Source organism: Macrotis lagotis, chromosome 4 (genome assembly GCF_037893015.1).
Source record: "Macrotis lagotis isolate mMagLag1 chromosome 4, bilby.v1.9.chrom.fasta, whole genome shotgun sequence".
NCBI classification, from domain to species: Eukaryota; Metazoa; Chordata; class Mammalia; order Peramelemorphia; family Peramelidae; genus Macrotis; species Macrotis lagotis.
Window position 1 is genome coordinate 206,161,421 of NC_133661.1, and position 17,050 is coordinate 206,178,470.

Consider the following 17,050-nt stretch of genomic DNA (forward strand, 5'->3'; position numbering starts at 1 on the left):
TGAAGCTAGAAACCAAAATAGGGATTAGATGTGTCAAAGGAAGGGGCAGCTAGGTGGCACAGTGGATAGAGCACTGGAGTCAGGAAGACGAGTTCAAATCTCTCCTAAGACACTTAATAATTACCTAGCTGTGTGACCTTGAGCAAGTCACTTAACCCCATTGCCTTGCCAAAAAAAAAAGAATTGTCAAAGGCAAGGGGATAAACCCAATCACATGACTACAGTCTGTGAAGATGTGTGTACATGTGCATGTAAAAACATCTGGATCAGTTTAGCTCTCAACTACAGTGAGATGTAGCAGTCTATCCTCCCTGATAAAACCAAGAAAAGGATTCTCTTCTGTTTCTCTCCCTTCCTAGAATCCTGCTTGCTTTATATTTCTGATCCTCCAAACCTATTTTTCCCAGGTTCTCATAGGGACAGCTGCCCTTATTCCATTGGGTTCCTCTTAGCTCTCTTTCAAACTCTATTGACTGGGCAATTCTTGTAAAGAAAGCTCAAGGAACAGGGATCTTTCACCTCTGGAATCCCAGGGAAGAGGCATAGTGAAAAGAGCACTGGATTTGTAGTTAGATAATGTATGTAGTGGGGTCTGACTAAGGTATGTGCTAGTAATTGTTTAGCAACCAGCTCTCCAGAAAGGTAGTGGGGAGGGACTGTATGCATAACATATTTTAAAATTTAATCTGCATTACTAATATTTTCCCCCACCATTTTTTGTAAGTTTAGATAATCAACAAAATAATGACTAAAGCTCTGATTTTTAGTATTTGTGATTTTGGAGGTATAAATACTCACCTCCAAAATTTAACAATCAGCTCTTTGTAGTCAATTCAAGTCAGTTCCAGCACAGATCTGGTTCTATTCTCAGTTTTGTCATTCCTTTCTTATGTGATCTTGGTGCAAATCACTCCCAAACCTCCCTTTTCTTATCTGAAACATGAAGGGAATGGGTCTAAATGGTCTCTTAGTTTCCTTTCCCCTCTAAATCTATCATCCTATCATCTTGACTGTGGTTACCTCTACTGTTGAGTCCTAACACTCACACCTCTGTCCTGCTAGGAGACCCCTGCCCACAACCTTGGCAGCTCACAACTGAAGATCTGCCCAGCTGTGTACCCCTGGTGGTACTTGACTATTTTAAAGGCAGCAGTTTTGGATTCGGAATCACAATTGGGGCTCTCTGCTGCTTCCCACTGGGTAAGGATGTCTTGGACTGGGAAGCATACAGGTCTGGATGGGAACTCAGGAAGGTTTATTGGAGAGAAGAGAAAGTTCCAACTGGTGAGGAATGAACAATGGTCAGTCTCTCTTCTTCCTCTTGGGAAGAGTAAGGAGGCAGAAAATGGAAGTATAAGTGGAAAAAGGGAAATGATAGTATTTGAGATCTATAGAAACATCTAAGAGCCTCTGAAAAGGGATACCCAATGTGAGAATTACAGCTTCCTTTTCAAAAATACCCCTATTGTAGACCTCTTGGAATTTACTCCCTAAGGAAATAGGAAGTGGGCATGGAATTCCAAACCATTCTGAGTTTAGTCTGATTTGTCCTCTACAGGCATAGCCCCTTACCTCCCTTTAGGCCGGTATTCTCTCCATGACATGCACATTCCCTTCCCCAAGAACAACTGAAGTCCAGAGATCCTCATCTGGCATAGCTTCATAGGCAGGGCATAGCCCAGGGTGGGGCCCAGGAGTCAGATGCACCCTGAGCTTCCCCAGATGATTCCAGCTACATTCCTGATGGCATAGGTTTCCTTTTCTTCAACCACGTGTAGCTAGGGTACTGGATGTTCTCCAATCTTCCCAAGGTCAGGCATCTTAGAGACCAAGGAACAAAGTGAGAGATGGGGAAGGGGAGTGGAAATAAAGCATTTTCGTGTACACTGTTTCATTGGATACTCATACCCCACCAGGGAGGCAGACAGGGCCCACAGGCTCCATTTGAAAGATGAGAAAACTGAGGTTTTGAAAATTTAAATGTTCACCTGGCTAGTGAGTGGGGAAGTCAGATTTTGTTTTAAACCCAAGTGTTTTTGACTTTATCCTCTTCTCTGTCACTCTGCTATAAAGTGTTTAAGGGAGTTGAGACTAGAAGTTATGGGGCCTCATTTAGTATATATAAAATTAGGAAGGTAGAATAGGTGACTTTTCATCCCCCTTTCAGTTCTAGCATTCTGTAATTCATTCTGTTCTTCCCCAACTGATGAGGGTCTAGAGATAGGAAGACTACAGCATCCAAAGGACTGTAGCTAAAGGACTTGAGTTTAAGAGGATAGAATCAATCTCATTTGCTGCTCTTGTTTCTAGTTTCACCCCTTTAAGTGAAGGCTTCTCTCACTTAACTAATAATTAAAATTCAAATTCATTTCCTACCCACCTATACTCCCACTCTTATTAGATCTGGGAGAGAACAAGTGTGGAAGTTTTTTCATCTTAGCTTTAGCTTATCCTGGTTATTAATCAGTCACTCAAGATACAACATTGATAGCTCCTGTTTCTTCCCTCAGCCCATATCCATCTCTACTCTAAAACCGTCCTTCCCCCTTTCCTATCTACCTCACTTTCCCAAGGTAGCTATCTTCTTATAATGGCTCTATCTTTGGACTTGGGTTCAGGAAGATCTGACTTGGAATCTCACCTCAGACACTTATTTGATATATGACTGGGGCAGATAACTTAATCTAGGTCTGCCTCAGTTGTATCATATGTAAAATGAGCATAACAATGGCACCTACTCAAGGAATTGCTGTGAGATCAGTTGAGATAATCATTATAAAATGTATAAGATGTATAACTTTTTATTATTATTATTATTATTATTATTATTATTAGACTCTGAGCTTGGAGTCAGGAAGACTTGAGTTCAAATTTAGTCTCTGACACTTACTAGTTGTGTGATTTACTATTCACTAAACTTCTGTCTGTCTCAGTTCCTCAACTACAAAATGAGAATAATAGTAACTCTCAGAATTGTTGTATGGATCATATGATGTTATATTTGTAGCTTAGCAAATGGCCTGGCACATAGGAAGAACTTAATAATTGCTTGTTTCTTTCCTTCCTTTCAAATATAAACCATTTTGCAAATCTTAAGATGCTATATCTATTATTATTATTATTATTATTATTATTATTATTATTATTATTATTATTATTACTCCATTGTCCCCTTCCCTGCCCCTTTCTCCCTTGAGCTGCATTGTGACATAGTCATCCACAGTAGAAAACTTATTCTCATGTGAGCTAGTCTCAGGTAATAGCCATCCATGGCAGAGTGGGGCTCAACAGAGGCCCCAACCCTAAAAGCCAGGTCAAGTTGACCTGGGGGAAGTTGTAAGGTTTTGTAAAAGGCAAATACATATTTTGGTCTTCCCCAAACCCTGGGTTCAGATTCAGCTATTAAGAGGACAGAGTAGCCCAAGGTGGGAAGTGGGGGGAGGTCTCCTAGGAGAGCCAGAATCCAAGAGCCTGAAAGATCAAGGTTGAACTTGAGGGTCTCTCTAACAAGGGAAACAAGGAAGCAATTAAGGAATGAGGCAAAGGCAGTCTGTCCTCGGATGCCTCTTTCCCTCCTTGCTTCCAGAAACTACTCCTTTCTTCCAAAATCCCCATCACTTCCCTCTCAATTGCTTCTTCTCCCTCTCTACCCTTTATTCAACCCCTGAGCTCCCTCCTGTCCTTGTATCTTCCTTCAGTCAGTCTGCTGAGTGCCTGGATTGTTGCTCGACTCCGAAGAAGGAATTTCAAGAGACTTCAGACTCGGGAACGACACAGTATTATGTCTGAAAAATTTGTGGAGGGTGTGGAAGGTGGGCTTGGGACTGGTGTCTGGGGTGGGGTGGGAGTGGGTCATGGGATCAGAAGGAAAGAAAACAGGTTGCTCTAAAATCAATATCATCACCACCAGTCAGCCACTCCCCAAGTTGTCTAGAGGTAGAGATGGCAATCTCTTGTACCCAGCCTTCTCTTGTTTGTGTGGGGGCAGCTAGAGAACCAGGAGGCCTCTTACAGGCTATTTGCCTGTCACCCTGTATTTATTTCAATTAAATAAGCATTTGTTGAGCACCTTGTATATACCAGTCACTGTAAAAGGCACTGGTGATTCAAAGACAGAAAAAAATGCCCCAGCCTTTAGAGAGCTTAACATTCTCCATTTGTAGAGTACAGTATATCACCAAAACCACCCTCTTCAAAACTCCCATATCTGAAAACTCTCTTCCCTTTGGTCTGCAACAGTAGAACTGTACAGAGTTTATTGGGCAGTGCAGAGGATAGTGTCAAATCTGGAGTCAGGGAGACTCATATTCCTGAGTTCAAATCCAGCCTCAGACACTTATTAGATGTGTGATTCTGGACAAGTCACTTAGCTCATTGCCTCATTTTCCTCATCTATAAAACAAACTGGAGAAGAAAATGGCAAACCATGCCAATATCTTTGCCAAGAAAACCCCCAATAGAGTCAATATGTTCACAAATAACTAAACAATTATATCTCATGTGCTCCCACCCTCACTAGGAAAAGAGACAGATAGAGTGTGAATATTTGAATTTGAAGTTGGAGAGCCAGAGTTCAAATTCCTACTTGCCATCTCCTTACTACCTGAGCAATCTTAGGCAAGTCACATTCCCTCTTTCTGCTTCTGTTTAGTCAAATGGAGAATGGAGATAAGACTAGAGCCAACCTCCCAATGTTGTGGTATAGATCAAATGAGGTGATATTTGTTAAGTCTTTTACCATAGCATGTGGTAAGCATTAGGTAATTCAGTATTATCATTAATCTTCAGGGTTATCTAGTCCACCACTTCCCAACAGCTGTAAGTTCTACAGTCCTATTATGCTATTCTTTTATGAAATATCATGACTGCCTAAATTCTTGCAAATCTTTCCTGGGGGCCCTTTGCCAGAGAACACCCATCTTTCTCTTGATGACAGTCAATCTGTGTCCAATTATAAAGCAGAACTTGGAGATGGGGGAAGGACATCTCTTAAGGTCCTGAGAAAAATAGGGAGCATTTTAAGTACAAGCAGAAACCCTAACCCTGACCTTGACCCTAGCTTTCCATTAGGCTACACTTTTAGCCAATTCCTCTCACATAATCCCTAATGATTCCTCTATATGAACTGGTCACTCTTTGTCTATGTGTCTCTTCATCTGACCAGCCATTGAATGGCAGGGTAGGAGGGAGCCCTGCCGACCTGTGCTCCTGAATCTCCAACCTGGACATCTTCAAGTCCTGGATGGCCGGCTCTCACTACTCCGTGTCATCCAGTTCCGAGACTCTCAGAAGATAAACTTGATCCAGTCTAGCAACCGGGGCCGACGGGCACTTCTGCTCAAGATTCCTAAGGAGTATGACCTGGTATATCTCTTTTGCCACTATTCCTATTTTTCATCTGCTGCCCTGCAAAGAAATGTTAAGTGACTTGGCCAGGGCTAGTTGGTATACTTCATATGAAGTTACCCTTACCAACCCTAATTCACAATAATATCATTAATCTCAATAATCCTTCATCATCCACCTCCATTTAAGTCAAGGCCCAAGCTCTGGCCCCAAAGTCCAGACATTCTCTCCTATGCTTTTTTTAGTACAAAGGACCTTCTGACATTTGTTCCTTTTCCAGATCATCTCCTTCTAAGGAGATCCAGGCAGAATCATCAATCAGAGGATTCTCTGGGGGAGAGGACCTGCCCAAATATACTTGAGTTTGTAGGTCTGCATAGACTGAGTCAGGGTCCAGGAACTGTATGGACCTAGCTTAGAGTAGCTACCCCAACTGCCCTCATTCTCTTATCCCTCTGTTCCTCTTCTTCCTACCCCCTTAGCTGTTGCTATTTAACTTGGAAGAAGATCGACAGGCCTTTGTTCATAGTCTTCAGGAGACCCTGAAGAACAATGGGCTGAGTTTCCAGGAATGGGAACTACGAGAACAGGAAATGATGAGGACAACTGTGACTAGGAAGCGTCGAAGTCACATCTTGGAGACCTTCTTCAGACATCTCTTCTCCCAGGTACTCTGTGGGACAGTCTGATTGTAGAGAGAGGACTTACATATATATATATATATATTGGTGTGTAAGGAAGTGAAGTGCCTGGCTTAGACTCAGAAGACATGAGTTTTTGGCCAGACTCAACATTGATTTTCTCTGGATCTTGGGTCTAACCTAACCTCTCTGTACCCCAATTTCCTTATCTATAAAAGGGGACTGATATCTACCCAGCCTTTGAACAAGACTGCAAAATGAGAAAAAATGAGTGTGAAAATGCAAGTTCTGATCAAATGTGAAGAATTATTCCAACATAGTTATAGTACCATAGATATAGAGCTGGAAGAGACCTCAAAGGCTAACTGGTGAAGAAACTGAAGCTTTTAGAAATTAAATGACTTACCCAAGCCTCTTCATGGGGCCGATTTTTTCCAAAACAGGCTGCTCAAGTTTGCTTCCCACACACAAACAACCTCCTATCCATAAAGTACTGATTTGCTCCAGGATAAAGATAAGAGACTGGCAGCAAGGACAGCCCTCTGTTATTACTTCTCCTCCTTCAGAAAAGCATGTCTTTTTCTCTTTTTTCTTCTAGCTTACTTTCTTTTTCTTCTTAGGACCTTCAGAACCTTCGAGTCCAGTCTGACTTCCACTATCCTTTTAAGACCAGGTTGAGGTTGGGGTCCCTAAAGTTTTCTTCTTCTCCATCTTTATAAGTACATAACTTATATTCACCTTGATGCATGTATATGAGTTCAGATAACTTTAAACTAAGCTATAAATCTGTTATAATAATATTTTTATGGTTTGTTATTTATTCCTTTCAATTTATATAATTTGTTCATTTTAATTTTATTTTTTCTCAGTTAAAAATTTTATTTTTTCTCAGTAAAAAAAACTTTAACATTTGTTTTTTTTTTAAATGTTGAGTTCCAAATTCTCTCCCTCCTCTCCTCCCCCAGTCTTGAGAAGGCTTTTTGATATAGATTATACATGTGCAGTCATGTAAAACATTTCCATAGTTCTGTAAAGCATTTACATATTCTACATTATCTGAGTTTCACAGCAAGCCTGTGAAGTAGTGCCTATGACTATAGATAAGGTCCAGAGAATTTAAGGTACTTAACCAGGTTCATTCAGCTAACTAGTGTCTTAGGCTGACTTCAAATCCAGATCCTCCTGACTCCCAACATGGTTACTCTATCCGCTCTATACTGCCTCTCATATTTATATGCCACTTTAAGGTTTACAAAGAATCTTCCTCATTTTTATGGAAACAAAATGGAATTACAGATTTATGGAAGTAAATATTTCCATGTTATTGCCATTTTACAAAGGAAAAACTGTTAAGTGATTTTTGTCCAGGGTTGGCATGCCCTAGTTACTCTGACCAACTTTGATTCACAGCAACATCATTAAAAAATTTAATGGTCTAACCCCACCCTTAGTTAGAAACCTGGTGAAAAAAAAATGTATTTCATGCACTTTCCAGAAATGATCTCAGCCTAGCCTCAGTGTCCAAGAAGTCTTTGTTCTTTACTCTCTAACCCAAGATGGAGTTTGCTGCTTTTTACCTTCAGCGCTAGAGCAGTTTCTCTAAATTCAAAACTAATGTCCCATTTGTTTTGTTGAAACTATAGCCATGCTCTTCTGAGAATCATCTGTGTCATCTCCTGCTTTTCCTTGAATTAAAAGTTAAGTAATCTCTTTAAAGGAGAAAGGAAGTCCCTTTTCCAATTTTCTTACCAAGTTATAGTCTTTGGTATCCACCTTGGTCTTTGTGCATACATTCCTTTGACACTAAGAGAATGGTGGTAAGGGGGCATGGTATAGAGGAAGGCTCACAGACTGTAATTTGAGGATCTTGGTTCAGATCCTGCCTCTGAAATGAATTTCCTTGACTTAGACAAGCTATTTTTTAAATTTATATTTATTAAAGATATTATTTGAGTTTTATAATTCCCCCCCCCCCCATCTTACTTCCCTCCCCCAGCCCCCCATGGAAAGCAATCTGTCAGTCTTTACTTTGTTTCCATGTTGTACCTTGATCCAAATTAAGTGTGATGAGAGAGAAATCATATCCTTAAAGAAGAGACAAGAAGTCTAAGAGGTAACAAGATCAGACAATAAGATATCTGTTTTTTTCTAAATTAAAGGGAATAGTCCTTGAACTTTGTTCAAACTCCATGGCTCTTTCTCTGGATACAGATGGTATTCTTCTTTGCAGACAGCCCAAAATTGTTCCCCATTGTTGCACTGATGGAATGAGCAAGTCCTTCAAGGTTGATCATTGCCCCCATGTTGCTGTTAGGGTGTACAGTGTTTTTCTGGTTCTGCTCATCTCACTCAGCATCAGTTCATGCAAATCCCTCCAGGCTTCCCTGAAATCCCATCTCTCCTGATTTCTAATAGAACAATAGTGTTCCATGACATACACATACCACAGTTTGCTAAGCCTTTCCCCGATTGAAGGACATTTACTTGATTTCCAATTCTTTGCCACCACAAACAGGGCTGCTATAAATATTTTTGAACAAGTGATGTTTTTACCCTTTTTCATCATCTCTTCAGGATATAGACCCAGTAGTGGTATTGCTGGGTCAAAGGGTATGCACATTTTTGTTGCCCTTTGGGCATAGTTCCAAATAGCTCTCCAGAAAGGTTGGATGAGTTCACAGCTCCACCAACAGTGTAATAGTGTCCCAGATTTCCCACAACCCTTCCAACACTGATCATTATCCTTCCTGGTCATATTGGCCAATCTGAGAGGTGTGAGGTGGTACCTCAGAGAAGCTTTAACTTGCATTTCTCTAATCAGTAGTGATTTAGAGCAATTTTTCATATGACTGTGGATCACTCTGATTTCCTCATCTGTAAATTGCCTTTGCATATTCTTTGACCATTTGTCAATTGGGGAATGGCTTTTTGTTTTAAAAATATGACTCAATTCTCTGTATATTTTAGAAATGAGTCCTTTGTCAGAATCATTAGTTGTAAAGATTGTTTCCCAATTTACTACATTTCTTTTGGTCTTGGTTACAGTGGTTTTATCTGTGCAAAAGCTTTTTAGTTTAATGTAATCGAAATCATCTAATTGGTTTTTGGTGATGTTCTCCAACTCTTCCTTAGTCATAAACTGCTCCCCTTTCCATAGATCTGACAGGTAGGCTAGTCCTTGATCTTCTAATTTGCTTATAGTATTGTTTTTTATGCTTAGACAAGTTATAATGTCTAGGGGGCTCAATTTCCTCATTTGTAAAACATGAAGGTTGAACTAAATGATTTCTGAGGTCCCTTCTCTCTCACGATCTATGAACTTATGACAAAGGCTTCATTTACATTTACTTTTCTTCAATCCAGCTGGTCTCCTTGTTCCCATCTCATTCGATATGTTCTCACTAATTGTTTGGTCTCTATTCTGTCCAGCAATATCCTAACATTCAGATAAAGGTGCTGATTCTTTCCCTCATTGATCACTTATCATCAGCTTCAGAAATCTCATGATTCACAGGGGTCAAATAAGAGAGAATCTGATTCTACTGTTTGATGTATGATTGGGTGAGGGGGAGTTGATAGTAAATGATCCTAGGACCAAGCCTCATATTCTCTCTCATTCTAATATGCTTTTGGGGTTTCTGCTTTATACTTGTTCTAACATGCACCTGCTTACTCACCCTTTCACTCTCCACCATGTAACTAACTCACTGAATCACTCATACTCAGAAATCACTCCCCCATCCAACAGCCCCTGAAGCTTACTTAACCAGAGAAACTTATTATTCTCACTTAGTCTCTTAACAGAACACTCATTCTCCATTCTTAATCTTCCATGCTCCCTTGTTCTCAAGCTGGTCTTTTAACTTCCATTCAACTTAAAATTGTCGCTAACAATTTCCTGATGCTCAGAAATAGGCCTGGGGATTCCTAAGAATCTCTACATCTCCACTCTTCTCTCAGCACCTTCCCCTCATAACCTCTGAGTGCTTCTTGATTACTATTTTTTTTTCAGCCCCATGTTGTCCTTAGCTCCTGAAACTGTGAAGGATAAGAGGTATAACACCTACCCCCAAATAACTTCCAGTCTAATTAAAGGCAAAAGTAGTGAGGTGGCACAGTGGATAACTCTCCAATCCTGGAGTCAGGAAGGCTTATCTTCATGAATTCAAATCTGACCTCAAACACTTACTAGCTATGAAACCCTGGCCAAGTCACTTAATCTTGTTTGCCTCAGTTTCTTCATCTGGTAAAATGAACTGTAGAAGGAAATGACAAATCAGTAAAGTATATTGCCAAGAAAACCTCAAATGAAGCCATTTCAGACTCGACCAAAAAACAATTGAGAAGAGGAATGTATACACATGAAAAGATAATTTATCCACAAGCAACGTGAAGTCTTAGGTAGAGGGAAATGATGTGAGCCAAGTGGCAGATATAGGGTGGGGCAGGGCATGTTTGGAGATGAATGAACAGAATTTTGCCTGGAACAGACTATTCATTTGCTTGAATAATGGAAGATAAAATTGAAAAGGTAGGTTTGGGCCAAATTTTCAGTCCACTAATTGGCATATTGTCTTATAACAACAAATATGCAAATATAACCTTATTTTGGAGGAACTCCCTTCACCCATCTATGACTTTGTAGGTAAATAAACTCAGATAACTGACACCCACGTTGGAGGTGAGCTTTGAACAGATCAATATTTCTCTCTCTCTCTCTCTCTCTCTCTCTCTCTATATATATATATATATATAGATAGATAGATAGATAGATAGATAGATATAGATATATAAATATAGGCCAGCTAAGTGGAGGAGTCAGAAACATCTAAGTTTAAATGTGGTCTCAGATACTTACTATCTGGGTGACCCTGGGCAACTCATTTCACCTTGTTTTCCTTGCTTTCCTCATCTGTAAAATGAGCTGGAGAAGGAAATAGCAAACTACTCCAGTATCTTTGCCAAGAAAACTGCAAATGGGGTCAATACTGAACAGAAAGCAATAATTATGTATTTAAAAATAATAGCAAACATATATAAATATATTACACATATACTCATAAATACATGTATATAAGTATGTTTGAAATATACATGTATGTATTCATGTATATGTAGATATATATCACCGACCATGGGCCAGGCACCTTACTAAACATTTTTATGAAGATGATCTCATTTGATTCTCACCACAAACCCTTGATATGGGTGCTATTACTATCCTCATTTTACAGATGAAGAAACTGAGACAAACAGAGGTTAAGTGATTTACCCAAGATTACATAGAGAGTGTGTGAAGATAAATTTGAATTCAGATCTTCCTGACTTTAGGCCTTGTGCCCTATCTACTGCATCACCTAGTAGTCTCATAATATATTCTTTATTTTTCTTTACTTTCAAAGCACTTTCCTATTTCTGAAAGCTGACACTATACAAAATATCCCAAAAGTTTTAATAGTGCTAAATTGCTCTTTGGGGGCATCCTTTACTATTAGATTGTAAGTGGATTAGTATGATATAGAACAAATTGCTAAGTAGATTTGAAGGGGATGTGGCTTCCAAGCAGGTATAGATTATACCTCAGAGGAAATTCCTCTGAGATTTGAGATGTGTTCCTGTCACTCTATCTTCTAATTTCATATTGGAAAATCATAATGATGCTTCTCTGATATTAGGCTTCATTACCTTAGAGTGCAGCTCTTGGTTGCCATAATGCCCTTTTTTTTGCAGAACTCAGTTGGGCTAAGTCACTCCTAAGGGCCCAGGTACCATCTCTGCAGCTGCCTTGAAGATCATACTGGTCCAGGCAATAAAGAGTTCTTTGCTCTTTTGCCTGTACTCCTGTTGCCTGGTATGGGAAAGTGACTAATCATCAGAGACCCTGGGAAACTCTTATTTTTCCCTCCCTGCTCTAGACATTGTTTTTTTACTGGTGGAATTTTTGTCCCAGTTAAAGGATTGGCTAAAAATCTCAAAATATCTGTAGAGAATTTCAAATTAAAAAAAAAAAAGCTTTCAAGTCCGTATTTCATTTGAGCCTTACAAATCCCATTGGAGATAGACAAGACAAATATTATTCTCATTTGAAAGATCTGGAAATTGATACCTAGAAAGAGAGTTACAGCTATTGAATTACAAGACTTGGAACCAAAAGGAATCTCAGAGCTTATCTTGTCTAAGCCATTCATTTTGCAAATGAAGAAACTGATGCCATGAAAGGAAAAGTGATTTGTCCAAGGCCAGCCAAGTGGTAAAGTGGACAGAGTCAGGCCCAGAGGCAGAAAGACATCTTCCTAAGTTCAAATCTGGTCTCAGACACAGGATCTTTGCCCAGAAAACCCCAAATGGAATCATGAAGAGTTGGACGTGACTGAAATGACTGAACAACAACAAACAATGATATAGTATCCATAGAATAATAGATTTAGAACTGGAAGAGACTTTAGAGGTCTTGTAGACCAGATTTTTCTCATTTTATAGATGAGGAAATTGAGTCAGAGAGGTGAATTGAAATGACAACAACAACTGAATGAAGAATTAGGAGATATAGGTTCAAATTCCAGCTCTACTACTAAGGAGCTGTGTGATCTAGAACAAGTCACTTTATTTCCTTAAACCTCAGTTTCTAAACTATAAAAAAGAGAAACTTGAGCTAGAGAGCTTTTGAGAGCTTTATCATTAATAATATCCCCTTCCCTAACCCCTCTTAATTCCAGCCTTCTTCCTTTAATCATTTCCTAGTTAGCCTGTATACAACTTGCTTTGTATATATTTGGTTTCATGTTATCACCCCACCCCCCCCATTAGATTTAAGCTCCTTGAGGGCAGGGACTATCTTTTGACTCTATTTATATCCTCAGTATTTGAAAGCACAATGACTGACCCATAATAGGTACTTAATAAATGTCTATTGAGTTGAATTGATCAAAGGTCCCTAGATTTAGATTCTCCTGATCTACAAGCCCATTTCTCTTCTAACCTCACTGTATGTTTCATCTCCAATGAGACACCCAACTGATCTTCCTTCTGTTACTCAGACACAAAATTACATACCCCAACTCTATCCCAGCTCAGACTCTCAGGACTCCAACCCAGTCACAATCCCTGACTTCCTTCTACCTTCTTTCTCCTATTATCCAACTGCAGGTGTTGGATATTGACCAGGCAGATGCAGGGAGCCTGCCCCTGGACTCATCTCAGAAGGTTCGAGAGGCTCTGGCCTGTGAGCTGAGCAGGGCAGAATTTGCAGAGTCCCTTGGCCTCAAGCCTCAGGCCATGTTCGTAGAGTCTATGTTCTCTCTGGCTGACAAAGATGGCAATGGCTATTTATCCTTCCGGGAATTCTTGGACATCCTGGTGGTCTTCATGAAAGGTGGGAGAGGAGCAAGGATGGATGAGGGAGGCTAGACTGGTAAAGGGAGGATTGAGGAAGCCCACTAGGGAGAGCATGGCCTGGGGAACCTGAGCAGTGATAGGGGAAGATGCTCTCTCTCTATTGGAGATGGGATTGTGGGGGTGGGGGGGTTGGGAGGTACCTACAAGAGAGACTCCAGCATTGGCAGGGTAGGGACTAGGGGTCTGGAATTTGAAATGTGGTGCCAAAAGATAGTAGTTTAATGGCAAAAGTCCTAGATTTAGAATTGGGCAATTATCCTGACTGATAATTATTTCCTGAGTGACAAGTCAGTTAAAACAGGCACAACTTTACCTTTACTTAAGAAGTTTGTGAAGGAAAGACTAAACTTTAAGGCAGTATGGGAGTAGGTGCTATTGTTATTATTCTAAGTAATAATAAGATACCAGGTACCCAGTCTGCTGTGGGATCTCTGTAAAGCTGAAATTCCTTGAGAATGTCTCATGAGCTCATCTAGGTTAGAAGAGCATGGGAGTTTTTTTCTGGAAAATGATTGGGACCATGGGGACCTTCTTCCTCCTAGGCTCCCCTGAGGAGAAATCCCGTCTCATGTTCCGGATGTATGACTTTGATGGTAACGGGCTCATTTCCAAGCAGGAGTTCATCAGGATGCTTAGGTCAGTCACAATAACAGCTGCCAAGAGGGAGGGCAGGGGAAGAGATAAGGGAGGGGGGGAGTAAGAGAAAGAAAAGGGAGGAGTGGGGGGATAGGGCATCTCTAGGATCTGAGAGTGGGGGAGGACTGAGAGTGATATAGTAGATTGCATTGCTAGTTCTAGAATCAGGAAGACCTGAGTTCATATTTGACCCCAGATACTTACTAGTTGGTGGACCTAGGACAAGTCACCTGATCCTGTTTGACTCAGTTCCTCATTTGTCAAATGAACTAGAGAAAGAAATGGCAAACCATTCTAGTATCTTTGCCAAGAAAACCCTAAAGAAGGATATGAAAAGTGAAATAGGACTGAAATGACTGAACAATAACAACACTAATGATGGGTTCAGTGGTACAGTAATTAGCCTTTCTGGCAGACTGATAGGGAAGGAGGTTAGGTCATTTTGCTGGCTCTGTGTTTTCTAGGTCAAATGTTGGCACTCAACCAGGGCCCAGGGGCTTTTGGAGAAGACAGTTGGAACTCAGGGTTCCTGAATATTGCCTGTTCCCTCTCAGGGTCTGACTGTCTTATCCCTGATTCTCCATTTCTGGTTCTGGAGTCAGGTCCTTCATTGAGATCTCTAACAATTGCCTGTCCAAAGCCCAACTGGCTGAGGTGGTGGAGTCCATGTTCCGAGAGTCTGGCTTCCAAGACAAGGAGGAGCTGACCTGGGAGGACTTCCACTTCATGTTGAGGGACCATGACAGTGAGCTCCGTTTCACGCAGCTCTGCATTAAAGGTGGGTTTCTGGGTTTGGGGAAGAGAGGATGAAAGGGAAAGGATTAATCTAAATGGGAAACTTTCTACAGCTGTTTCCAAAGTCCATTGAATGGCTTGGGGCAAGGGTGGGGAGCATGGGGGCTGTGTCTCCTCTCACAGCAACCACACCCTTCAAGTCTAAGGAAACTCTTTAAGATCTCAGGACAAATTCTCAGGACAAAACCCCTCCATCTTGGGTGCTAAGGCTGTAGACTATGATGGGAAACCACTTTTCTGTTGTGCTTCTTGACTGTGACACAAAGGAGGCAACTTGGGTCTGTCAGAACTCTGGACAAGGACACTAGGAATATGGGTCTGCTAGGTGGTGTCAGGATGGGATCTATGGCCTGGTCCGGCTCAACCACATTTTGATGGCTTCTGGGCTCAGAATCCTGTTGGAAACATGTTGAAATCAAACCCAGCCTCTCCTTGGATTATGAGTGTTTGGACAATTTGAATTATAATCTTGGTGGAGTGAAGGGGAGGGAGGGTCAGAGACATAGACAATGGGTGGAGTGAGAACAGAACTATGTGGGAAACCTGGCTCAGTGGAAAGAAAGAGTTTAGACTTGAAGTCAAAAACTCTGAAGTTTGAATCCTAGGATTGTCATTCATTAGTTCTATGACCCTGACCCTCAGTTTCTTTGTTAAAATGCTAAAGTTGAACTAGGTGATCCCAGGAATCCCTCTCTGGTCTAAATCCTATGATTCAGTCAGTATGGGAACTCTGTCTGAAGGGGCACTGAGAGTTTTCAGTATTGCAATTTTGATCTTCATCCTAGTAGATGGAGAGTTAGGCAGTAGTTTGAAGGATGTCTAGGAATGAATGATTGGGGATTGGGGGGACATGTTAGACCTAGGTATCATAGGCCCAAATCCAGGAGTCTACTATAGTAGGGACTGAGGGCAGAACCAGGTGTGGTAGAGAAGGGAAGAGTTCTCATTTTTATCAGAGAAATCATTAGTATTTTAGGTTTAGATGATTTTTTTTCAAGATTGTGGGCTTGTATTATACAATGAGATATGATTAACATTAAGAGGTATAAACTATGCTTTAGGCTGAGATACAAAGTTTATCTAAAGCATGGTTTCTGCTTACAGTCTAACAGTCATACACAAACATAATAAGTACATTGAAGAGATGAGAAATAAATGACTATCTAATATCTGAGAGGGAAAGTCATTTTTTTTAGGGTTTTTGCAGGGCAATGGGGTTAAGTGACTTGCTTAAGGTCATACAGCTGGGTAATTAAGTGTCTGAGGCCAGATTTGAACTCCTGGTTCCAGGGCTGGTTCTCCATCCACTGAACCACCTAGGCACTCCCCAGAAAGTCATTTTCAAGGGTAACCTTCCTTAATGAAAGAGGTAGCATTTAAGATGTGCTTTAAACGAAGGATAGGAATTTTGTAGTAAATTGGGAAACAATTTAGACAACTGGTATTTCTGACAAAGGAGTCACTTTTTAAATACATAGAGAACCAAGTCAAATTTATAAAAAAAAAGCCATTCCTCAATGGACAAATGGTCAAAGGACATGCAAAGGCAATTTATTGGTGAGGAAATCAAAGCAATCCATAGTCATGTGAAATATTGTTCTAAAAATTGTTGATTATAGAAACTCAAAGTAAAGTATCTCTGAGGTACCATCTCACACCTCTCAGATTGGCAATATGACCAGAAAGGACAATGATCAATGTTGGAAGGGATGTGGGAAATCTGGGACACTAATATATTGTTTGTGAAGCTGTAAACTCATCCATCCTTTCTAGAGAACAATTTGGAATTACACCAAAAGAGCAATAAAAATGTGCATAACCTTTGATCCAGCAATATTATTATGGGGTCTATTTCCTGAAGAGATCATGAAAAAGGGTAAAATCATCACTTATAGAAAAATATTCATAGTAGCTCTGTTAGTGGTGGCAAAGAATTGGAATTCAAGTGAATGTCCATCATTTGGGGAGTGGCTTAAATTGTGGTTATAAGTACATTATGGAATTATTGTTCTATTAAAAACCAGGAGGGATGGGAATTCAGAGAAACCTAGAAAGATTTGCATGAAGTGATGCTGAGGGAGATGAGCAGAATCAGAAGAATATTGTAACAGCAACATGGGGTTGATGAGCAACCTTAGTGGAACTGCTCATTTCATTAATGCAACAATCGGGGACAATTTTAGGGTATCTGTGATAGAGAATGCTATCTGTATCCAAAGAAAAAAATTGTGGAGTTT

At 40.4% G+C, this 17,050-nt stretch overlaps 1 protein-coding gene across 3 annotated transcripts in view; it reads left to right on the forward strand.

The window, feature by feature from the left end:
- LOC141522148 (dual oxidase 1-like) overlaps positions 1–17,050 on the forward strand; it is a 62,099-nt gene that overhangs the window by 16,405 nt on the left and 28,644 nt on the right. For all 3 annotated transcript variants that reach the window (XM_074235306.1, XM_074235307.1, XM_074235308.1), the window contains 7 exons: positions 1,063–1,200; positions 3,699–3,812; positions 5,165–5,364; positions 5,829–6,014; positions 13,134–13,359; positions 13,925–14,018; positions 14,621–14,796. In XM_074235306.1, coding sequence (XP_074091407.1) covers positions 1,063–1,200; positions 3,699–3,812; positions 5,165–5,364; positions 5,829–6,014; positions 13,134–13,359; positions 13,925–14,018; positions 14,621–14,796 — 1,134 coding nt within the window. The remainder of the gene's footprint in view (positions 1–1,062; positions 1,201–3,698; positions 3,813–5,164; positions 5,365–5,828; positions 6,015–13,133; positions 13,360–13,924; positions 14,019–14,620; positions 14,797–17,050) is intronic.